At 45.8% G+C, this 17,389-nt stretch overlaps 1 protein-coding gene across 2 annotated transcripts in view; it reads left to right on the top strand.

Annotated features, from left to right (window-relative positions):
* Window positions 1–17,389, top strand: part of COX10 (cytochrome c oxidase assembly factor heme A:farnesyltransferase COX10) — a 110,618-nt gene that overhangs the window by 69,648 nt on the left and 23,581 nt on the right. For both annotated transcript variants that reach the window (XM_082603322.1, XM_082603323.1), the window contains exon 5: window positions 4,250–4,320. In XM_082603322.1, the coding sequence (XP_082459448.1) occupies window positions 4,250–4,320 (71 nt within the window). The remainder of the gene's footprint in view (window positions 1–4,249; window positions 4,321–17,389) is intronic.

Below are 17,389 nucleotides of genomic sequence, written 5' to 3'. Positions count from 1 at the left end.
GTTGGCTTCAACTGGAAAGGGCGGAGGTGGAGCCTTGGAGGTAACTTGACCCAAGGAATCAGTGTTGGGCCTCTCCTCCACTTCCCTTTGTCCTGTTCCATGGCCACAGGCAACCCAAGAGAAGGGAGGACATACCTTCCTGGGCTTTTGGTTTGTAAAATCCCAAGGAAAGACTCTGTTTGAATCAGATACCCACTCAATAAACCAGTCACTGTGTCCAGGTGTGGGGTAAATTACTGGGTGACATGGCCATTTGAGACCTAATGACTAGAGCCTTCTAAAGGGAGGGCCTGAGAGGACAGGCCTGGGTTGAGCGGCTGTCCAAGTGTGCTCACCAAAGCGTATCACTGGGGGTGTTATTCAAAGCAGCGAGGGTATATGAAAAGGCGGGCTGAACAGTGTGTTCTAAGGGTTGGTAAGACAACATTTGTATTTTATTTTCAACACAAGTTGTAGGAGTTTTACTTCTCCGCTTCGGACGTAGTTGGAGCCAACTGAAATGATAATAACATTATGAAAAAATTGCAAAGCACAGGGGAAAAATGTGAGTAGATTATCAAACCAGCTATATGTTCTAAAGTGTTTAAATTTCTCATCTGTATCACCGCCGCTTTACATTTTGGGAATGTGGTTTCAATAGCTAAACCAAAGCAGTGAACCTCACTGAAAGGCATTATAGGAAACGCATGAAAAACAGCGTAAAGCTGCATAACGCGCTCGGAGGAATTGTCTAGCCCTCGCTGGAATGAACCAGAAGTCTTGGTCAGCGTGGTATTTCTACCCAGATGTCGCTTGTCCTGATAAATTCGAGCGTTCGTGGGAGTCAGAAGCTACTGCCAAGTTTTGGCACCCTGCAGTTCAGTTGCTGTGTTCTAGACCTCAGTTCCCATCTTTGGATGGCTGACTTGCCAGAAACAGAGAAAATGTAACATCTTTTTTCATCCAGATGAAACCATTCATTAGAATTCCTGAACTAAATGTGTGTGTGTGTGTGTGTGCACGCGCACAGACTTGAGAACTGCCAAGATAGTTATTTATACAAGTTTCTGTGTTATATTGGATAACACCTCATCAGCATTTAAATAACATGACTTGTAATTGGAATCCTCATTTGTCCTGTGAAATTAAATTAATAGGTCATGAATCAAAGATTATTTCAAATACTTATAGAATGTGTTTGAATATTGGGGAAGGGGGGAATGTGACAGACGGAACATTTTAATTATGTGTAACTTGAACACATTCAAAGAATTTTTTAACACTTATAAATTGTAAATCGTTTCAACATGTAATGCAGTCTACAAATATACTTATTTGCAGTGATGGTTTATTTAATAAATTATTTATTGAGTGCCTATTTGCACAGTTCTCTTTAACATTAAGGATGGGAAATTCACGTATCTCAGGAAGCCTGTCATTGAGATCATAAGATGGACATACTGGACAGTTAACTACTTTTAAACAGCGGCCCTGTTGAAAGTATTAGAGAAGAGGCCTGTATCAGTTAAGGTTTGATCAGGATGTCGGAACCGCTTGAGAGATATAAGGGATTAGGCCTGGTGGGACCATGGATGTGATGCAGCCCCGTAAGCCTCTTGCCCCTGTGCCTGGTGCCAGGCCTGAGGAAAGCAGAGGAGAGCAGGAGTGACCCAGAATCCACAAGGAGGAGCAGAAGTGCATGAGAACAAACTGGACCACGTGTCTGTTTCCTGCCGCTTCCAAGCCTGCACCTTTGATGATGCAGGTTGACCTGCAGGAGAGCATGCACTTGACCATGGAACAGCACACAGACTTGGCCCAGGATCACGAGACGTGGACGAGCTCGGGGGGCAGCTGCGGGCCCCGGGCCAGCAAGGCGAGCCAACGGATCCCAGCAACCATGTGTGAGCCACAGTAGAGCCTGACCTCACACCAGTTTTGCAAGTGTAAACGTGGCCGCTCCTGCATTCCCACGTTCCAGATCTCATGCGTGCTTCCGTGGCTGCCCCTAAGCTACAGCTGTGGGGAGAGGGCGTTCCGGGCAGCCTGGTTCCCAGTGAGCTGAGTCAACACGGCACAGACCCATCACAGCTCGCCGTTGTCGGCCTGGCGCTCGGATACACCCTTCAGTCGTACTTCCAGATAAGGCAATAGCAAAAATTTGTGTGTACACTGAACATGATGAAATTCTCCTTCTTACAACCAACAGTTCACTGATGCACTCCCTGAAAGAGGAGGCAAAGTCCCTTTATTCCTCTCTGGGGGAATGTTCACTTCTCTTCCAGCTGATCCTGTGTAACTTCTATACTGAGGCATGAGAGTAAATACTATTAGCATATATTCAGTGGTAGGAGAATGGGAGACAAATAAAAAATGTGGTTTATATATACAAACATATTTATAGTAAAACAAGGAGAAAATACTCAGAACTGTTACATTCCTTGTTTCTGCAACTGGTCGCAGGGTAGTAGCTGGTGTTCTTTTACCTTCTTCTGCTGGCCAGTCCGCGTGCCCTTTGTCCTTGGACGGCTGTAGTTCCTTGCCCCAAGATATGAGGCAAAGCTTAGTTCTTGGAGGCTCTGGGACTGGACCTCTTATACTCTGGTGGCAGGAAGGTAACGTGGCAATCCACTTCGTGGAACAGTTTCCTGAGTAGTTTCAACATGCATCTCCTCGATGACTCACACTAGTGTGTTTACCTATGAGAAATAAAAGCATGTGTTCATGTAGCGACTTACACACAGATGTTCATCGCAGCTTTTTCATAATAGGCAAAACCCGGAAACAACCCAAATATGCAACAAGTGAATGGATGTACAGATTGTGGTATTACCATGTCATGGAATATTAACAGTGAAAAGGAATGACCTATTGATACACTCAGTGATAGGATGGATCTCAAAATAATTACGCCATGTGAAAAAAAATCCAGACAAAGAGAGGGCATATTATTTGATTCCATTTACGTAAAAGTCTAGAAAATGCAAATAGTCTATAGGGGCACAGAGTGGTTCCATGTCTGCCTAAGGATGAGGTGTGGACAGGAGGGTGGGGGAGAGGGACTGCAAGGGGGCATGACCGAGCTTTTGGGAAGATGGATGCGTGCGGTGTCTTCATGTGGTGATAGCTTCAGGGGTGTGTACAGATGTCAAAACTTAACCAAATCATATATTTTAAATACATGTAGTTCATTGTATATCAAGTGGACCTCAGTAAAGTTAAAAAAAAAAAGATTGAACCAAAAAACGGACAGTTTGTATTTTCATTTACCAACTAGAGTGACACTGCTATCATGTGAAATCAGAAACAGACTTATCACCTTTTAAATTCTGTAATTCTTGACAAGTGATTGTTGTATTTGCAGCATTTCGATTTCACCTCAGGTGCAGCCACATTTCCAGGTGGTTCAGGCAGGTGCCATGGGGATGGAAAGGAGGAGGGGATCACATCAGGTCAGAGGTTCAGGCTTCAGTTAAACCGGACCTTAGTGTTGAAGGAAGGGTTGGGTTTGTGAGGGGCTGGGAGTCTTGTGGGCGGGCGCAGGCGTGGGGGAGAAGTGGCAGCTCTCGGCCTGCATGGCAGCAGTGTCGTCACACACTGCCCGACGTCGGTAGGTGAGAGCAACTGTTCTTATTTGCTGCTGAGGAAACTAAGGCTCCAGACACTAAATATTCCTGCGGCCTCAGACCTAGAAGCCACCTAAGTCTCCATCCCCACGGGCACTTGGCTGTGTTCATAAGACAGTGACGGGTGTGACACCCTGGTCTCAGGTGTACAGGAGAGCTGTCCCAGGCAGAGGGGCATGTGGCCCTAGTCTCGGTGTAACCTCATCACTTGTGTGTGTATGGTTTCATCTGGCACCTTATTCCCTTCAGACCTGGCTTTGGCTCTAGTAGCCCATTTCCCGTGGTCACCTGCTTCTTGGTTGATTCACAGGCTTTGGGATGTGTGAAAAGTTCTGAAATCACGGACAACACTAATGCTCTAAACCTGAAACATTGGCTTTGAGGAATGCAACTGTGTGTTTAACACGTGGTTTTCAAAGCAGGTAAAAGTAGAACTGTGCATGTTCCTGACAATTAGTGCATATATTTTTAAAAATGTGTTCCTCCCAGAGAATTTTTCTCTAAAGAGTACCAAGAGTATGAGTTTGTAGTATCAGAATTAAAATGAAATTTACTGTGGAAAAAAAACTGCAGAATTAAAGCAGAAGAGAATAATTGTTTCACACTGTATTTAATGTTTTGTTTTGTTTTCAATCTTTTTGCAGTTTTTTGAGGTTCCATTTGATTCAAACATGAATAGGACAAAGAACAGACCTCTGGTTCGTGGACAGATCAGGTAAAATCATGAATGTCCGTCTCCTCCATGTTACAGAACATTCATTTGCTTGTCCATCCTGAATCATTTCCCAGTATTCTGCCTTGAGTTGTAAAGTGAAAAGAACACCCCACCCCCAAAGGGACATACGGGGAGGGAGATATGTAGTGCTCTCCAACTCTAACCAAAATGCAGGACTCGGAGCTCAGAATGGAGCTGAGATGGGCAGTTTTGCTGTGGGAATAACTGACGCGATAGTTTTCCTTATTAGACTCGGTTTTGAGACGTGGGCTTGTTTTGCTCGTAGTGGCTAAAGGTAAAAACATTCCATTAACACAGGTGATTTCAGACAGGTCCATACAGGGTCTCAGCAGAAAGCTATGTCTGAATCCTTTTCAGATGAACTGAGAGCACTGTTAGACCCCAAGTAAAGCACTGCGTCCTCTACTCTCCTCTCCACCAAATTCAACTAAGTAGAGCTAAAAGGCATATAAATATTTTAATACCACTAATGGTTAATAATTAAACATTTTACTTCCTGGAGACCTCGAAACCGGCATTTTAAAATATTTTTTAAAGTCTAATAGCCAGTACAGGCTGAGAAGAATAGAAAGAGCCAGTGGTTCATACTGCGTGACTGTTCTAAGTCAGAGAAACCTCTGTCCACCTGTCCCGGCGGAGCCCTCACGGAGCTTCCGATTTATTGGCGTAACACTTGTGGATCAAATAATCATACATATCAAGCAAAACAATAAAGGAGACAAATTCAGATGCAGTCAGATGTCTGTGTAAAAATAATTTGTAGTGTTTGCTGCTTTCAGCCATTCAGTTCTTAAATGAATCTAAATATTGAAAAGGGCAGTAGATCCAGATGAAAATACCTAAGAACAGAAAGCTCATATCTGACTTTCCCTTTTTGAGATCTGATGCAGCTCTCTGCTGTCTTTATGTTTAGAAAGTGTCAGGAGCACTTTGATTTGAGTAAAGTCGTCTTAGAGGGCACACGTCAGCCCTGTAACCCATCTCAAAAGCTAAACGATGCTCCTGCCACTGCTGAAGTCACAGGTGCGTTCCTACTTGTTTGGAATTTCTGTCCAGGCTTTTTTCCTCAGTGAAATCGTACTCCTTTAGGACCAAGGGAAACGGGATAAGCCCAGCAAACAGCCATTAGGCATGGAATGGTCATCAGATAAAGGCCGTCATTCTTCTAGTAGCTCGTCTTACTTCGCCCAGTGTGCGCATTTCCTCGCGCCCAGGAAAGCACAGTCTCTCAGTACATCCAGGAGGGAGGAGCCTCACGGCCTTGGTGGCTGGTGTTGGCAGTGCCCTTCCGTTAAAGGAAGGGGCTGCAGTACGATTACTAGTCTTGATAGACTTGTAACTGATCCTTTGTTTGCAAGATGACCGAGGCAGACTCTCATTTATGATAATAAACCGTAATTGCTCTTCTAGAGGGCAAATTACAGGCCTGAAAAAGCTAGACTCAGACTTATTTTTCTAGCTAGGATGTACTTTATTAAATAGGTACAAGGAGCTATTATGAGTCTGGGGCAAAATCTTGCATTGAGAATCATAGTTTTAAAACTGAAGACTTAATATCTTGCCATTTAGTGTTTACTACATTTCAGTAAATTATTTTCTTCTACACAGATATTTTCTAAATGAGTGGCCATAGGGGTATAGTAGAAAGTCTTGTAGACGACCATTAACATTTCTCTCTCAGCTTTGGTGGCTCTCCCATTCATAACGGCTATTGGGCCTTAAGTCCAAAGCCTAGCCAGTTTACTCTGAAATTCTCTTTTGGTGTTTACTGTCCCGTTTGATTTGGGCCAGTATGAACCTGTACAACCTCGTAGACTTAGTCCACAATTTGGCAGGTAAAGTGTGATCCCTGTCATTGTTGATGGGCAGTGGTGAAGTGAGTCTGGGGAAGAAATTCTTAAAGGTCTTTTGCTGATGACAGCCTTTGTCCATAGCTTGGTTGTATCCATTTGACAGACATACTGTAGACATTTATTTTCATTATCTTTTTCAAGTGATTGTAGTTTTTTTTGAAAATTTTTGTTTAAGTGAACTAAATTCTATTCTAGGGAGTTAAAGTAATATAGCAATCCTAAAGGAAAGAAGCACATGCCTGGACTGGTCGTTCTGAGAGTTCTCGAGGACCTGGGGGAGTTCCCTGAAGGAGCGCTTTGCTTGTGTGGACCGTCGGTGCAGTTTGCATGTGCCTGGCTGCCTTCTCTGCGCTCCTAGGTGGCTTCCCTTCTAGAAAAACATGACAGGGAGGGTTCAGAGCTGGCAGAGAAAATAGTGCCTTCTTGCTTACTTATTTTATTCTTTATTCCAGAAAGGATTAGAGGCTTCATAAGACTATTAGTAAAGTAGAGAAATATGTAAAGAAAGTCAGGGTTACAGAAAATAGAATGGGGATAAATGGTAAGATCACAAGAAAAGCTTATCAAATTCACATAGTTAATAAGGTTGAACTGTAAATGTCATTCTACATTTCCTGGTGAAACCACACTTACATCGTAATGAAAAGCATTATACGCGTTATTTATATTTCATTCACTATAGCACCGTGAGGTAGATGCTTTTAAATTCCTCCCAGTACTCACGTGAGAAAACTGGGGATCCAAGTACGATGAATAAACTTGGCCTCGTCTACTTGACTCCACACCCTGAGTTCCTAACAGCTGCACAGAACTCTCTGTAAAAGTATCTCTGTCCATGAGAAGAAAACACCACTCCAGGGAGACCAAACTTCTGTCTCTTAGTTCTTAAAAAGTAAGAAAGAAGGGGCACTTGGATGATATTAGAGGAGCGGCCTCAGTGACTTCTGTAGAGGCGGCAAATCATGGATTTCGAAGGCGTCGCTGGGTACAAACCAGAGACAGGACACCGAGCACCAGCTCCCCGTGGGACCCACAACGAGTGCGTGCATGGCCTCGACACGAGTGGGGAGGGGAATGGACTCACTGGCCCTTCAGCCTGACCCAGGGTTAAACCGACATGGTGAAAAGAAAGAGGAGAGCAGCTGCCTGTGTGAGCACGTCCCAGGTGAGGGCCATGACCAGAGATGCTCAGGGACAGCACTCTGCCACGAGTGTGACTGTCATGTGGGCTGAAGTCGAGGGGCCCTTCCTCCCAGCTTACCCAGGACGGGCCTGCTTTATACCCGTTGTCCCAGCAGAATTGTGGGAGGTGTCCCCTCTCCCTGTCAACAGTGTCCAGTTTGAGTGGTGACCAAATGCCACCTACCTGAAGGGAGTGACAGCGACAGTTGTGATGTTCACAGAATTCCCTTACTTTTAAGGCTGTTTCATACAAATTCCAATTGTTTATTTTGCCTCAAAGAGAAGAAAGAGCATAAATGGAAAGTACGCTGTACCTAAATCAGTTGCGGGTCGACATTGTCACACCGACCCCTTTAAATAGCTTTGTATTCAATGACTCTCAATATCTTTATGTCTTATAAATTGGAAAAGATAAATAAGGTCAGCTGACTTGTTTGGACATTCCTAGCCAGACTGTCATGGCTCTGGTCATTGCTCTGCAGGGGGGGACTTGGGCTTAGAGCTCCCTTTCATTCTCAGACAAAGAACATACCCGAGAACTCACCTTGCTGGTGAGGAAACCCACTGAGGAGGTTGAATCTGCAGACTCAAAGGCAAGTAGTGAAGGTAGACGTCAGAGGAGCTGACGTTCTTCTCAAGAAGGTCATATAATCCCATTCTATTAGGAAATCATGAAAACATCTGTGTGAAACTTTTGAAAATTGTAAAGCACTATAGAATTTAAAGACTCATTCAGTTTTTCAGAAAAAAGGCAGATTTGGTATAATCCAGTTTTAACTTGATGATCGGAAAAAGTGAATTAGCAATCTTTAAAAACTGTACGTAATAGAAAACATCTCAGTCTTCAGATCTTCTTCGTGTGGTCATTGCAGTCTAGGAAAAACGTTATCTCACTCACTGAGCCTGGGCAGGTCAGTGAATGGCTCTTCTTCCCACACTACCACTTCCTCATGTGCAGGGTGAGATCGTACCTCCTACCTTGTTCATCTCGTAGCGTTGTTGGGGGGACAATGTAAGATCGATAAAACCATGTAAACTGAAGTGCATTGTTGGGGAGCGGGTTTGACACTCCAGAGGAATGTAGAGTTGTTTGCAGAACTTTCATCTTTTTCCACATCTGCTTTGAAATACAAATATTTTCAGACTTATCAGGCAATAACATAAAAAAGAAATTCAGATTTGTTTCAAGGGATGGGGAAAAGGAAGCAAAACACTTGGCAGATAAGGGAACTCAGAAAATGAAAGAGCATGTTTCCATTTTCATGGTTAAGTTGGTCCAGCCAGTGGCAGGTTAGTGAATGCTTCGTTCATCCTGTCATTATCAGGACGCGTTTATGGAGGATGTCGTCCCTTAGGGGATGTGCTGGTTGCTAGAGTGACGAAGAGGCAAATGACATGGGCTCCATTCTCAGAATCCCGTTGGAGAGAGGGGGGCACACAAGCATGAGGACCCTAAGTGCTGTCCAAGACACAGCTCACTCAACAAATGTAATATTTGAATACACCTGCCAACCAGACAGGCCCCACGCCAGACACTGGAGGGGTAGTGGTAGAACCTGTGCTGGGGGGTGCCCAGGGGAGGTGGGAGCACAGAGAACCTGACCCAGACCGAGGAGGTCAGGGCGACCATCAGGGAGTGGGGGCTTGGAGCTGAGGACCGAAGGGTAAGCATGGGGCCTCCGGCTCTCCTTTCTGCCCCTCCCTCCCCTGTCTGCGCCCTGTCGCTGGTCCTCTTCCCATCTCACTCCTCCCCTGAGGTGCTGCCCTCCACACTGCTGTGCCCACAGGCCAGACTCCTCTGCCGAGCCTGGACCCTTTGAAATTCTCTTCTGGGTGCCCTGAGGCATCTCACATTCAGTAAGCTCATCATTTTCTCTCCCAAGTCTGTCTTTTTCCTTCTATGCTTGTTAATTTACATTCTAAAGTCAGGCACCTGGAACTCATTCTAGACTTTCTCTTTCTCTTATCCCCTTCATCTGACTATTCAACACATTGTGTCTTTTCCGCCACCTGGATCGCCCTGGCGTCTGCCCTTTGACCAGCCTCTGCCCTTTGACCAGCCTCCGTTTTGTGCGGGTGATTACAGCAGTGTCCCAGCCGCCTTCTCTGCCTTCTCGCTCACCCCCTCTCCATCCATCTTCCACTCAGCTGGCAGATAGGCATCACACTGGTGTCTGGCTTAAAACTTTTGGGGGTCTTCCAAACATATTTGGGGAAAAAATGTGTTTTAAATTCTTTACTGTGTCACACAAGGCCTTTCAGAGTCTGATCCTTTCTAGTCCTTCCAGCCTCATCCCTCTGTTCTCCTTTTTATTCATGCTTTTATGTTGTATTGTCACTAAGTGGAATTGCTGCATTTTCCACCAAAGTGCCCTGCTTTCTCTGACCCCTGCCAGCTGTGCTAGCCTTGCCCTTCCATGCCCGGGTAGGTCTTCAGCCAAGTGGGGCTGCCCCCGGACGGATCTCTCTGTCCACACTCCAGTAACAGGGTGCTGGGGTTTGATCTTGGTGGCTTTCTTGTTCTTTGTGCTTGTGTCTGCCCCTGCACCACTCAGCACAGTACACACCTGTCCTTGGGCGTCTTCCACTACCATGTTGTGAGCTCTTCCAAGACAAAGACTGAGTCTTCCATCTGTTTATATCCAGTGCATAGGCTTATTTATATAACACGAATATCCTGAGGGCCTAATATGCACCAGGCATGATTTTTAATGCTGTGACACAGCAGACAACAGAAGAGACAAAAACCCCGAACGTCATGGAGCATTCTTGCTCGCCATCACATGTGGCAGTGGCAGATCTCTTGGTGCTGAATGAGGGATGGGTAGGTGGGTGGATGGACAGACAGACATTAGAGAAGTGGAAATGACCTCCAGGCGAGGCAAGTACAGACACCGAGGAGTGAATGACATGTGACCTCAGGTGACAAGAAGGACGGGAGTGGAGAATTAATGAGAGAAAGTGAGGCCGAAGGTTAGAGGGAGCTTGCGGACCTTGGAGGACAACTTGACTTTGGTGGGTGGAGAAGCAAGCCAGGACCTGCCAGGCAGGGTGGGCACGGCCAGCAGAGGAGCAGAGTAGGAGTGCAAATACGTGTTTCAGGATGAAAACACATGGCCGGGCTGGGCTTAGTGTGAAGGGCTCCTGGAGGAGAACCGTAAGGAAGGGAAGCTGGGGAGGAGGGCGAGGCAGATGTGCCTGCCGGCTGAGCTGTGAGGGCCTCCCGGAGGAAGTGGAGCGCTGTGCACTAGTTCTGGAGCTCCTGACTTGCTGGTCCGCAAGGCAGGAAGAAGCAGAGGTCATCCCTGTTGGGAAGGAAGAAATGAAGCAGACAGATACGGTTGTTTACCTGGAAAGTTCAAAGGAATTGACAAAAAAGCTGCTAGAACTAGTAAGTGAATTTAGCAAGTGCAGGAGATACAAGGTCAATAGACAAAAACCAACTCTAGGAGTTGCACTTCTGGGGTGACAGCTTGAGCTGCCCTGCAGACCCACCCCCAGTGAGACCAGGCCAGGCAAAGAAGTCTGAGATCTTAACACCCCTTCCCTGAGCTGTAACCCGTCTGCTCTCGACCTCTCACTTTTCTTAAATTCTGCAGCCCTCTGTGCCAGTACCACAGATTCATTATAAGGTAGAGAAGCAAAGCAGGCATTAGGACACAACCCCCAGAGAAGGTGTGGCCTCACAGCCTCATGACCACAGCAGAAATCCATGCCTATTCAGTCGACGTTAAGACAGAAGGGCATACGCCCCACAGGGAAGCAGAACCCTGTAGAATTCTCCACCTTCCCTCTGCCGAGCGTCGTCTCAAAGGCAGATGCTCTGAGCACCCGGCCACCTAAATATAGACCTTTCTTTTCTTCTCTCTTTTAATTTAACTCAGCGCTTCTCAAACTTCAGTGGACTTAGTCATTATTTTCCGGATTTGTACATATATAAGCTTGCATGTACTTTATGGTTGACTCCGGCGGGTCATGAAGGATGATTTTGAGTACAATATATTTCCACCTTAGGGCTGACCGACATAGGCTGAATGAACTGCAGCTCAGTTGTGTCTCAAGAAAGGGAAACACACCCAGTCCTCCTAAGGTGTCACTCGCCAGGCTTCATGCTGTTGCCTTTCTTTTTGTGGAGTGCTGTTTGTCTCTGTCGCTTCAGATATTGGAGAAGGTGACACTGAATACATATTTAATAAACAAGGCAGGACTTCCCTGGTGGTGCAGTGTAAGAATCCGCCTGCCAACGCAGGGGACACGGGTTCGAGCCCTGGTCCGGGAAGATCCCACATGCCGCGGAGCAACTAAGCCCGTGCGCCACAACTACTGAGCCTGCACTCTAGAGCCCGCGAGCCACAACTACTGAGCCCACGTGCCACAACCACTGAAGCCCGGGTGCTTAGAGCCCATGCTCCGCAGCAAGAGAAGCCCATGCACCGCAACGAAGAGTAGCCCCCGCTCGCCGCAACTAAAGAAAGTCCGCGCGCAGCAACAAAGACCCAACACAGCCAAAAATAAATATTTTTTAAAAATGAATTAAAAATAAATAAATAAATAAACAAGGCACAGTAAGATAATTGGCTATTTTTCAAATAGTCAATTACAGTAAAAACACACCTCTTACATCTTAGGCCATAGAAATTTTCTCTAATTTTTTTGAGGATCAAAGGAAAAAATCTTTACAGCTAAAATGCCATTTGATAACCATAAAAATCTATGAAATTGCATTATTATTTACTTCATTTTCCCAAGGAGGATACAGAGGACAGCACTTTTAATTATCTGTTGGTTACCTACATAAAATACCAATTCTGTGTGTCTGAAATTTTTACAGTTGAAAAAAAGAAGTGTCAACCATTTGGGACTGCTTCTTATGTCTTTCTCACTAGTGGAAAGAAAAGGCATTTTTATATTTAGATGCCATGTTTGAATTCATCTTAACTCTTTCAGGGACCCAGTTATGAGTTACTCCGGTGGTCTCGTCTAGCGGGCACTGCGACTCATAGTAATTGCAGGTGGTTGCTAGAGACATCCTTTGCAGCTTCTGTTTCCTGTGGGAACACTTGACCCCATGGCTTTCTGCTTTCTACTCCAGCTCCGGGGCCTTTATGGTGGAATTATTTATCAGAGTCTTTAATGGCTCTGGGGCCACTTGGTGAACTTGAGTACGTTGTCCCCACGTCACTTAGGTGCATCCCTTACACACACCGCTGGTCGCGGAGTCTCGGTGCATTTGGTAAAGAGCTCAGCGTCTGCATCTGAGGACGTCTGGAGAGGGGCTGCAGGGGTCAGATGGCGCGGTCTTACCTCCAGGACTAGCTCCTCCCTGCAGACTTGACCTCTTTTAACTGGGGGCCACACCCCTGCATCTGTGCCCCTGAGGCTGTCGGCACCGCCGCAGCACCGCCCAGGGGACCATGGCTCTGGGAGCCTGGATGACTCGGGGTTGAGCGAGGCAAAAATCAAGAAGGAATTTGAGACCTCTGGGCCCCCCGTTTTTCTGCTGTTTTGTATTCTCACGAGTAACTTACTTCCTTCCTGCCGCTTACATGTCACACGCGTATCCAGTATCCTTGAATGCCCTCCGTGTGATGAAGCTCTGTATTTACTTGCAACATTGGTCCTAATTGGATAAAACGGATTTCGTAGTTTTCGGGTGGCCTAGGGGAGGGTAGATGATGAGTGAGTTCAAAGTGAATGTCCTCAGTAGTTCCTTCTGAGACAGCCCTCGTTTCTTCCGAGGAGGATGAGACCAGGTGCTTTTCCACAGGTTGTCGCTGTCAGCATGTAACACTTATTTTTGGCGGCTGGGTTCCCGTTTCTGCCTTCTGGTCCCCAAGCTCCAGCCCTAGAGGACAGCTTGCAGAGCACAGGTGCCTGGCTTAGAGGCTCCCTGGGCCTCCCAGGCCCTCTGCCCCGTCGGGTCCTTTCCTTCTGACTTAATATTTGGACAAGTGGTCCTTCTGTCATAGAGAAGAGTGTTAAATCAGCCCCTCCATCTGGTTTTTCTTCTTCTCTTTTTACAGCCAGACTTCCGGAAAGCGTGGCACCCCTCCCCCCTCCCACCCCCGTGTCGAGGCTGCTGCTCTCTGCACTTCCACCTCATTCGTCTCTGCCTGTTGGGTCTTCAGGTCCCAATTCCACTTAAACTGACTCATCATAGACATGGAACCCTCAGCCTTGGCTCCCAGGTCTTCCGGCCGAGTCCTCTCTGTCCCAGTTCCCAGGCCCAGTGTGAGAAGACTTGCTGGCCCGAGTTCTGGTCCAGTGCCCTGGGCCGAGGGCAAGGCTTGTGGGGGCAGTTAAGCGGGGCGGGGGCGGGGATACAGGACACAGAGAGCACCCAAGGCCACTCCTCCCACACTGCTTTCCAACAGCTTGAGCCACCCTCGTCCTGATTCTAATCTACTTGGTCACCTTCTAACTGGGGCCCACCTCCGCCAACCCCAGAGCACCCGCTTGACGTCAGATCCCTTCTGTGACCTGTAGTCAGAGCCTCCGGAAGACCTTCTGAGGTTAGACGTTCACCGTTTGCCTCGATGCACAGACCTGTGTGTCCTCTCACTGTCCTCCTGTATCTGGCTGCTCTTCTGTAGGAGGGTTTCCTGGTTCTGTCAGAGTTGGAGCTTTCTGTTTTCTGTTCACTCTCCTGTTTGTTTTCAAAGAGGACACAGGCATACATCTTTCTCTGAGTTGAAGTCCTTCAGATTTAAATTTCTAATATAGCTTACATATATTTTTTAAGTAAGAGCCTTTTTTCCTGGTCTACCCTAATTAAAATTAATCTTTTTTAAGAATGTCAAGGCCAAATGTATCTTCTCTATATTTTAGAGTTACATAATTTCCTTGTTTAATTCATCAAAAATTTATTGATTACCTAGAAGGGAACCAGCACTGTCAATTTTATTGCTATCATGCTCAAAAGGCTTATAATCTGGGTGGAAAAATTAGCCAAATGCATAAAATGCTTAGCAGACAAGACGGGGCAGCCTATAAACGTGTTGATGGAAATAAATGAATTGGTACAAACAAGAAGGTCTCCGGGAGGTCAGAAAGGGAAGATTCGGATAAGGACCAGCTGGGCAGTGAAAGCTTCCTGAAGAAGTCAGGCGTGGGCTGGGCCTTCTTTGTTATTTTGATTCCGTCTCCTTTGAATTATCCATTTTCCAGCTCGGTCATGTTGACAGGGAAAGACTACATGTCAGCGTTAGTTTTCCCAACTTAATGGCTCCGATGAGAGTGATCCATAACTTGTAAGCTTGAGGTGTGGGCTGTGAGCCGGAGACAGAGCGATAAGAGCAGAGTGGAAGGCTCTTCAGAGAGGATAAATCAAAGCACTTGGGACTGGGGGCAGCCCATACCTGGTTTTGAAATGAATGATGAAGATGGAGTTTTCGGAGTGAAATGAATGGATTGTTTAGTTGGCATTATTAACTTAAAGAGCGGGGTTTAGCTGAAGTATTATAGGGATTTACAGGAGACATTTTTCACATTTACTGAAGGTTTTACCAGTAAGCAGTTAAGCAAATGTAAACATCTTGCGGGCTGCAGGGGACCTGGGAGTGTTATTCATTCCCCCCCCCCCCCCCCCGCCGTCACGCTGGTCTAGTAGCCGGCCCGGGTGAAGCTCTGCAGAGCTTCTGGGTGGTTACGATTAGTCTCTCGTTGTGTATATAATGCGAATGTAATAAGAACATAAACATTTTATAAGTGTAGAAATTTCTTTTTTTTAGCGTTAACCAATCATTTGGAGTGGCAGGAAGAACAGATTTGGTCTCAACTTAATAACAGTGGTGCTAACGGACAGAACTTTATCCTTAAAATAAAATCATTCAACGTATGAAACATACTAGGAAGAACCAGCAACAGGCCTGTGTGCACGTCATTGTGACAAGTCATCACAGTGGCTCTATGAGAGGAACACGGGAGTTTTCTGAAAGTTAACATGCTTTTCTCTCATTGTCGTAAGAAAAAAGAAAGAAAGCATTTATGAAAGCATCGTGAGTTGTGAGCATTTGTTGACAGCAGTCCTGGGGATGGGGGAAGCCTTCAGCCCCCAGGCCCCTTTTTATAACCAGACAATACTTAGATATTCTAAGAAACATGAATATACAGAGTAACTATCGTATCATAGCGACATAGCCAATACCTTGCAGTCACGTGGGAAATAAGTCATAGGAGCAAACACCTTTCACTAATAACCTGGAGTCATTTGGTCTAATGTCCTATCACTTTATTTCCTCCCTTTTCAAATAAGATGATGATGTGAAAAGATTCGACACCATCAAATGCTACTCCCATTGACTGCTGTTACGGGAGCAGTAGTTTTAAGATCGTGTTCTCTCTTTTGCCTGGTTTGTAAAGGTTTGTTTCCGCCAACATTTTGGGCCCCAGCCTTAGGTACAGGGCATGTGAAGATGAATGGTACAGAGTTGCACTGAAAAAGTGTACGTCGGGGATGGGTAGACAAGGCAGCAGAGGAGGTCAGCGTGAGACCAAGAAGTGCTGTGATAACAGAGGGCACGTGGACCACCCATGGGGGGCCGACAGGGAGGAGAGAGGGGTGAGGGAAGATGTTCTTGGAGGACGTGTTTTGATGTCAAGGCTGAAATTGGAGGATGAGTAAGAAACGGCCACACCAAAGATAAGAGAAGTGTCGTCGGGGGCAGGGTGTGGGGTCGTTCTCGGGCAGAGGACCTGCATGCACTCGACAGCAGAGACCTTCCACCTAGACCACAGACTGCAAAACAGCAGCCACCAGACCAGATCCCGAGGAGGCACTTTTTTGTTTGGTACACTGCTTTTCTGCAGTTGCCAGCGTTTAAAAATAGAAAATTTGAACATAAAACCGCAGATTTCTAGGCTTCTTTGGCTCGCTCCCACGTGGAATCTGCCAGCGCAACCTGACTAGCGGTTCCCACAGTCCTCACGCCTCCTGTTTTTTCCTAAGTCCGCCCACTTTACGCTTCACATTGCCAGCCTGGTCCCTACACATGTCCATGTTTGCAAACACTGTCCTGGACCAAAGGCTCCGGTCCCAGGCGGTGCAGGAGATGCAGTCTCCCACATCTGCACCCTCATATCCACGTAGCTGCACGTGCATGCAGCTCCCAGGAGTCTCCAGAGCTGTAGGGATGGATAGTTTTATTTTCTAGCTTCATTTTTTATAAATTGTGTTTTATTAAAGCTTTTCAAAGACTCCTAACAATTCATTGACCCTAAGTTTATGTAGGCGAACAAAGCTGCTTTTTTTTAAATAGATTCCTATAAATTAAAAAGGGAGGGGGTCAGAGAATTAAACCATCTGGCTCAACCAGGAAAAAGGAAAAGTATGTGTCTCCCACCTAGGCAGGCCTAGGTGTTCCTCCCTGGGGCCTAGGGGTAATGGAGGAATTCCGTAGGTGGTCCTGCCCTCAAGGATGTGAGAAAACATTGAGATTGGACCACTACACTAGAAACTTGGTTTTCATGGAGGAGATCAAACAATAGGAATCTTCTCTTTGAAAATTCCAGAGTCTTCGTACAAATAACATATTCTTAATTTGAGCTGAATCGATGTAGTGTCATTCAAGAGGTAACCATTCACTTCCTCCCTGAGTTAGAAGGCTGAATCTGAGAGGTAAACAGCGGGCCAGTGTTCCTTTGAATGTTTTTTTTTTTTTTCCCCTAACCCATCTTTCTTATCTTCCCCCTAGATTAATAAGATTCTTCAGTCAGTTTTCAAAAACTCATTCAGCTCAGACCTGCTTTGTTTTCCTCCTTAAAGTTTTACTTAATGTAGTACCACAGTCCCTATATTTTGAATATAATCATGCCAGAAATACATACTTATTCTTGCATTTCTCTTAAACATGTTGTAAAATTTAATTTTTTCTTGAAGCAGGTTACCATCATTTTATATATAACTGATAGTCTTTCAAAAATTGCTGTAACTAATTTCCTTTTAAAGTATGTTTTGTGTCCTCATTGTCTTCACATATTCCTTAAATTCTAAATTTACATCAGCCCCCTGCTGC

This window comes from Mesoplodon mirus (genome assembly GCF_964341445.2).
Source record: "Mesoplodon mirus genome assembly, chromosome: 18".
Lineage (NCBI taxonomy): Eukaryota > Metazoa > Chordata > Mammalia > Artiodactyla > Ziphiidae > Mesoplodon > Mesoplodon mirus.
The sequence above is the reverse complement of the archived record's forward strand: the minus strand, read 5'-3'. Positions and strand labels throughout refer to the sequence as shown.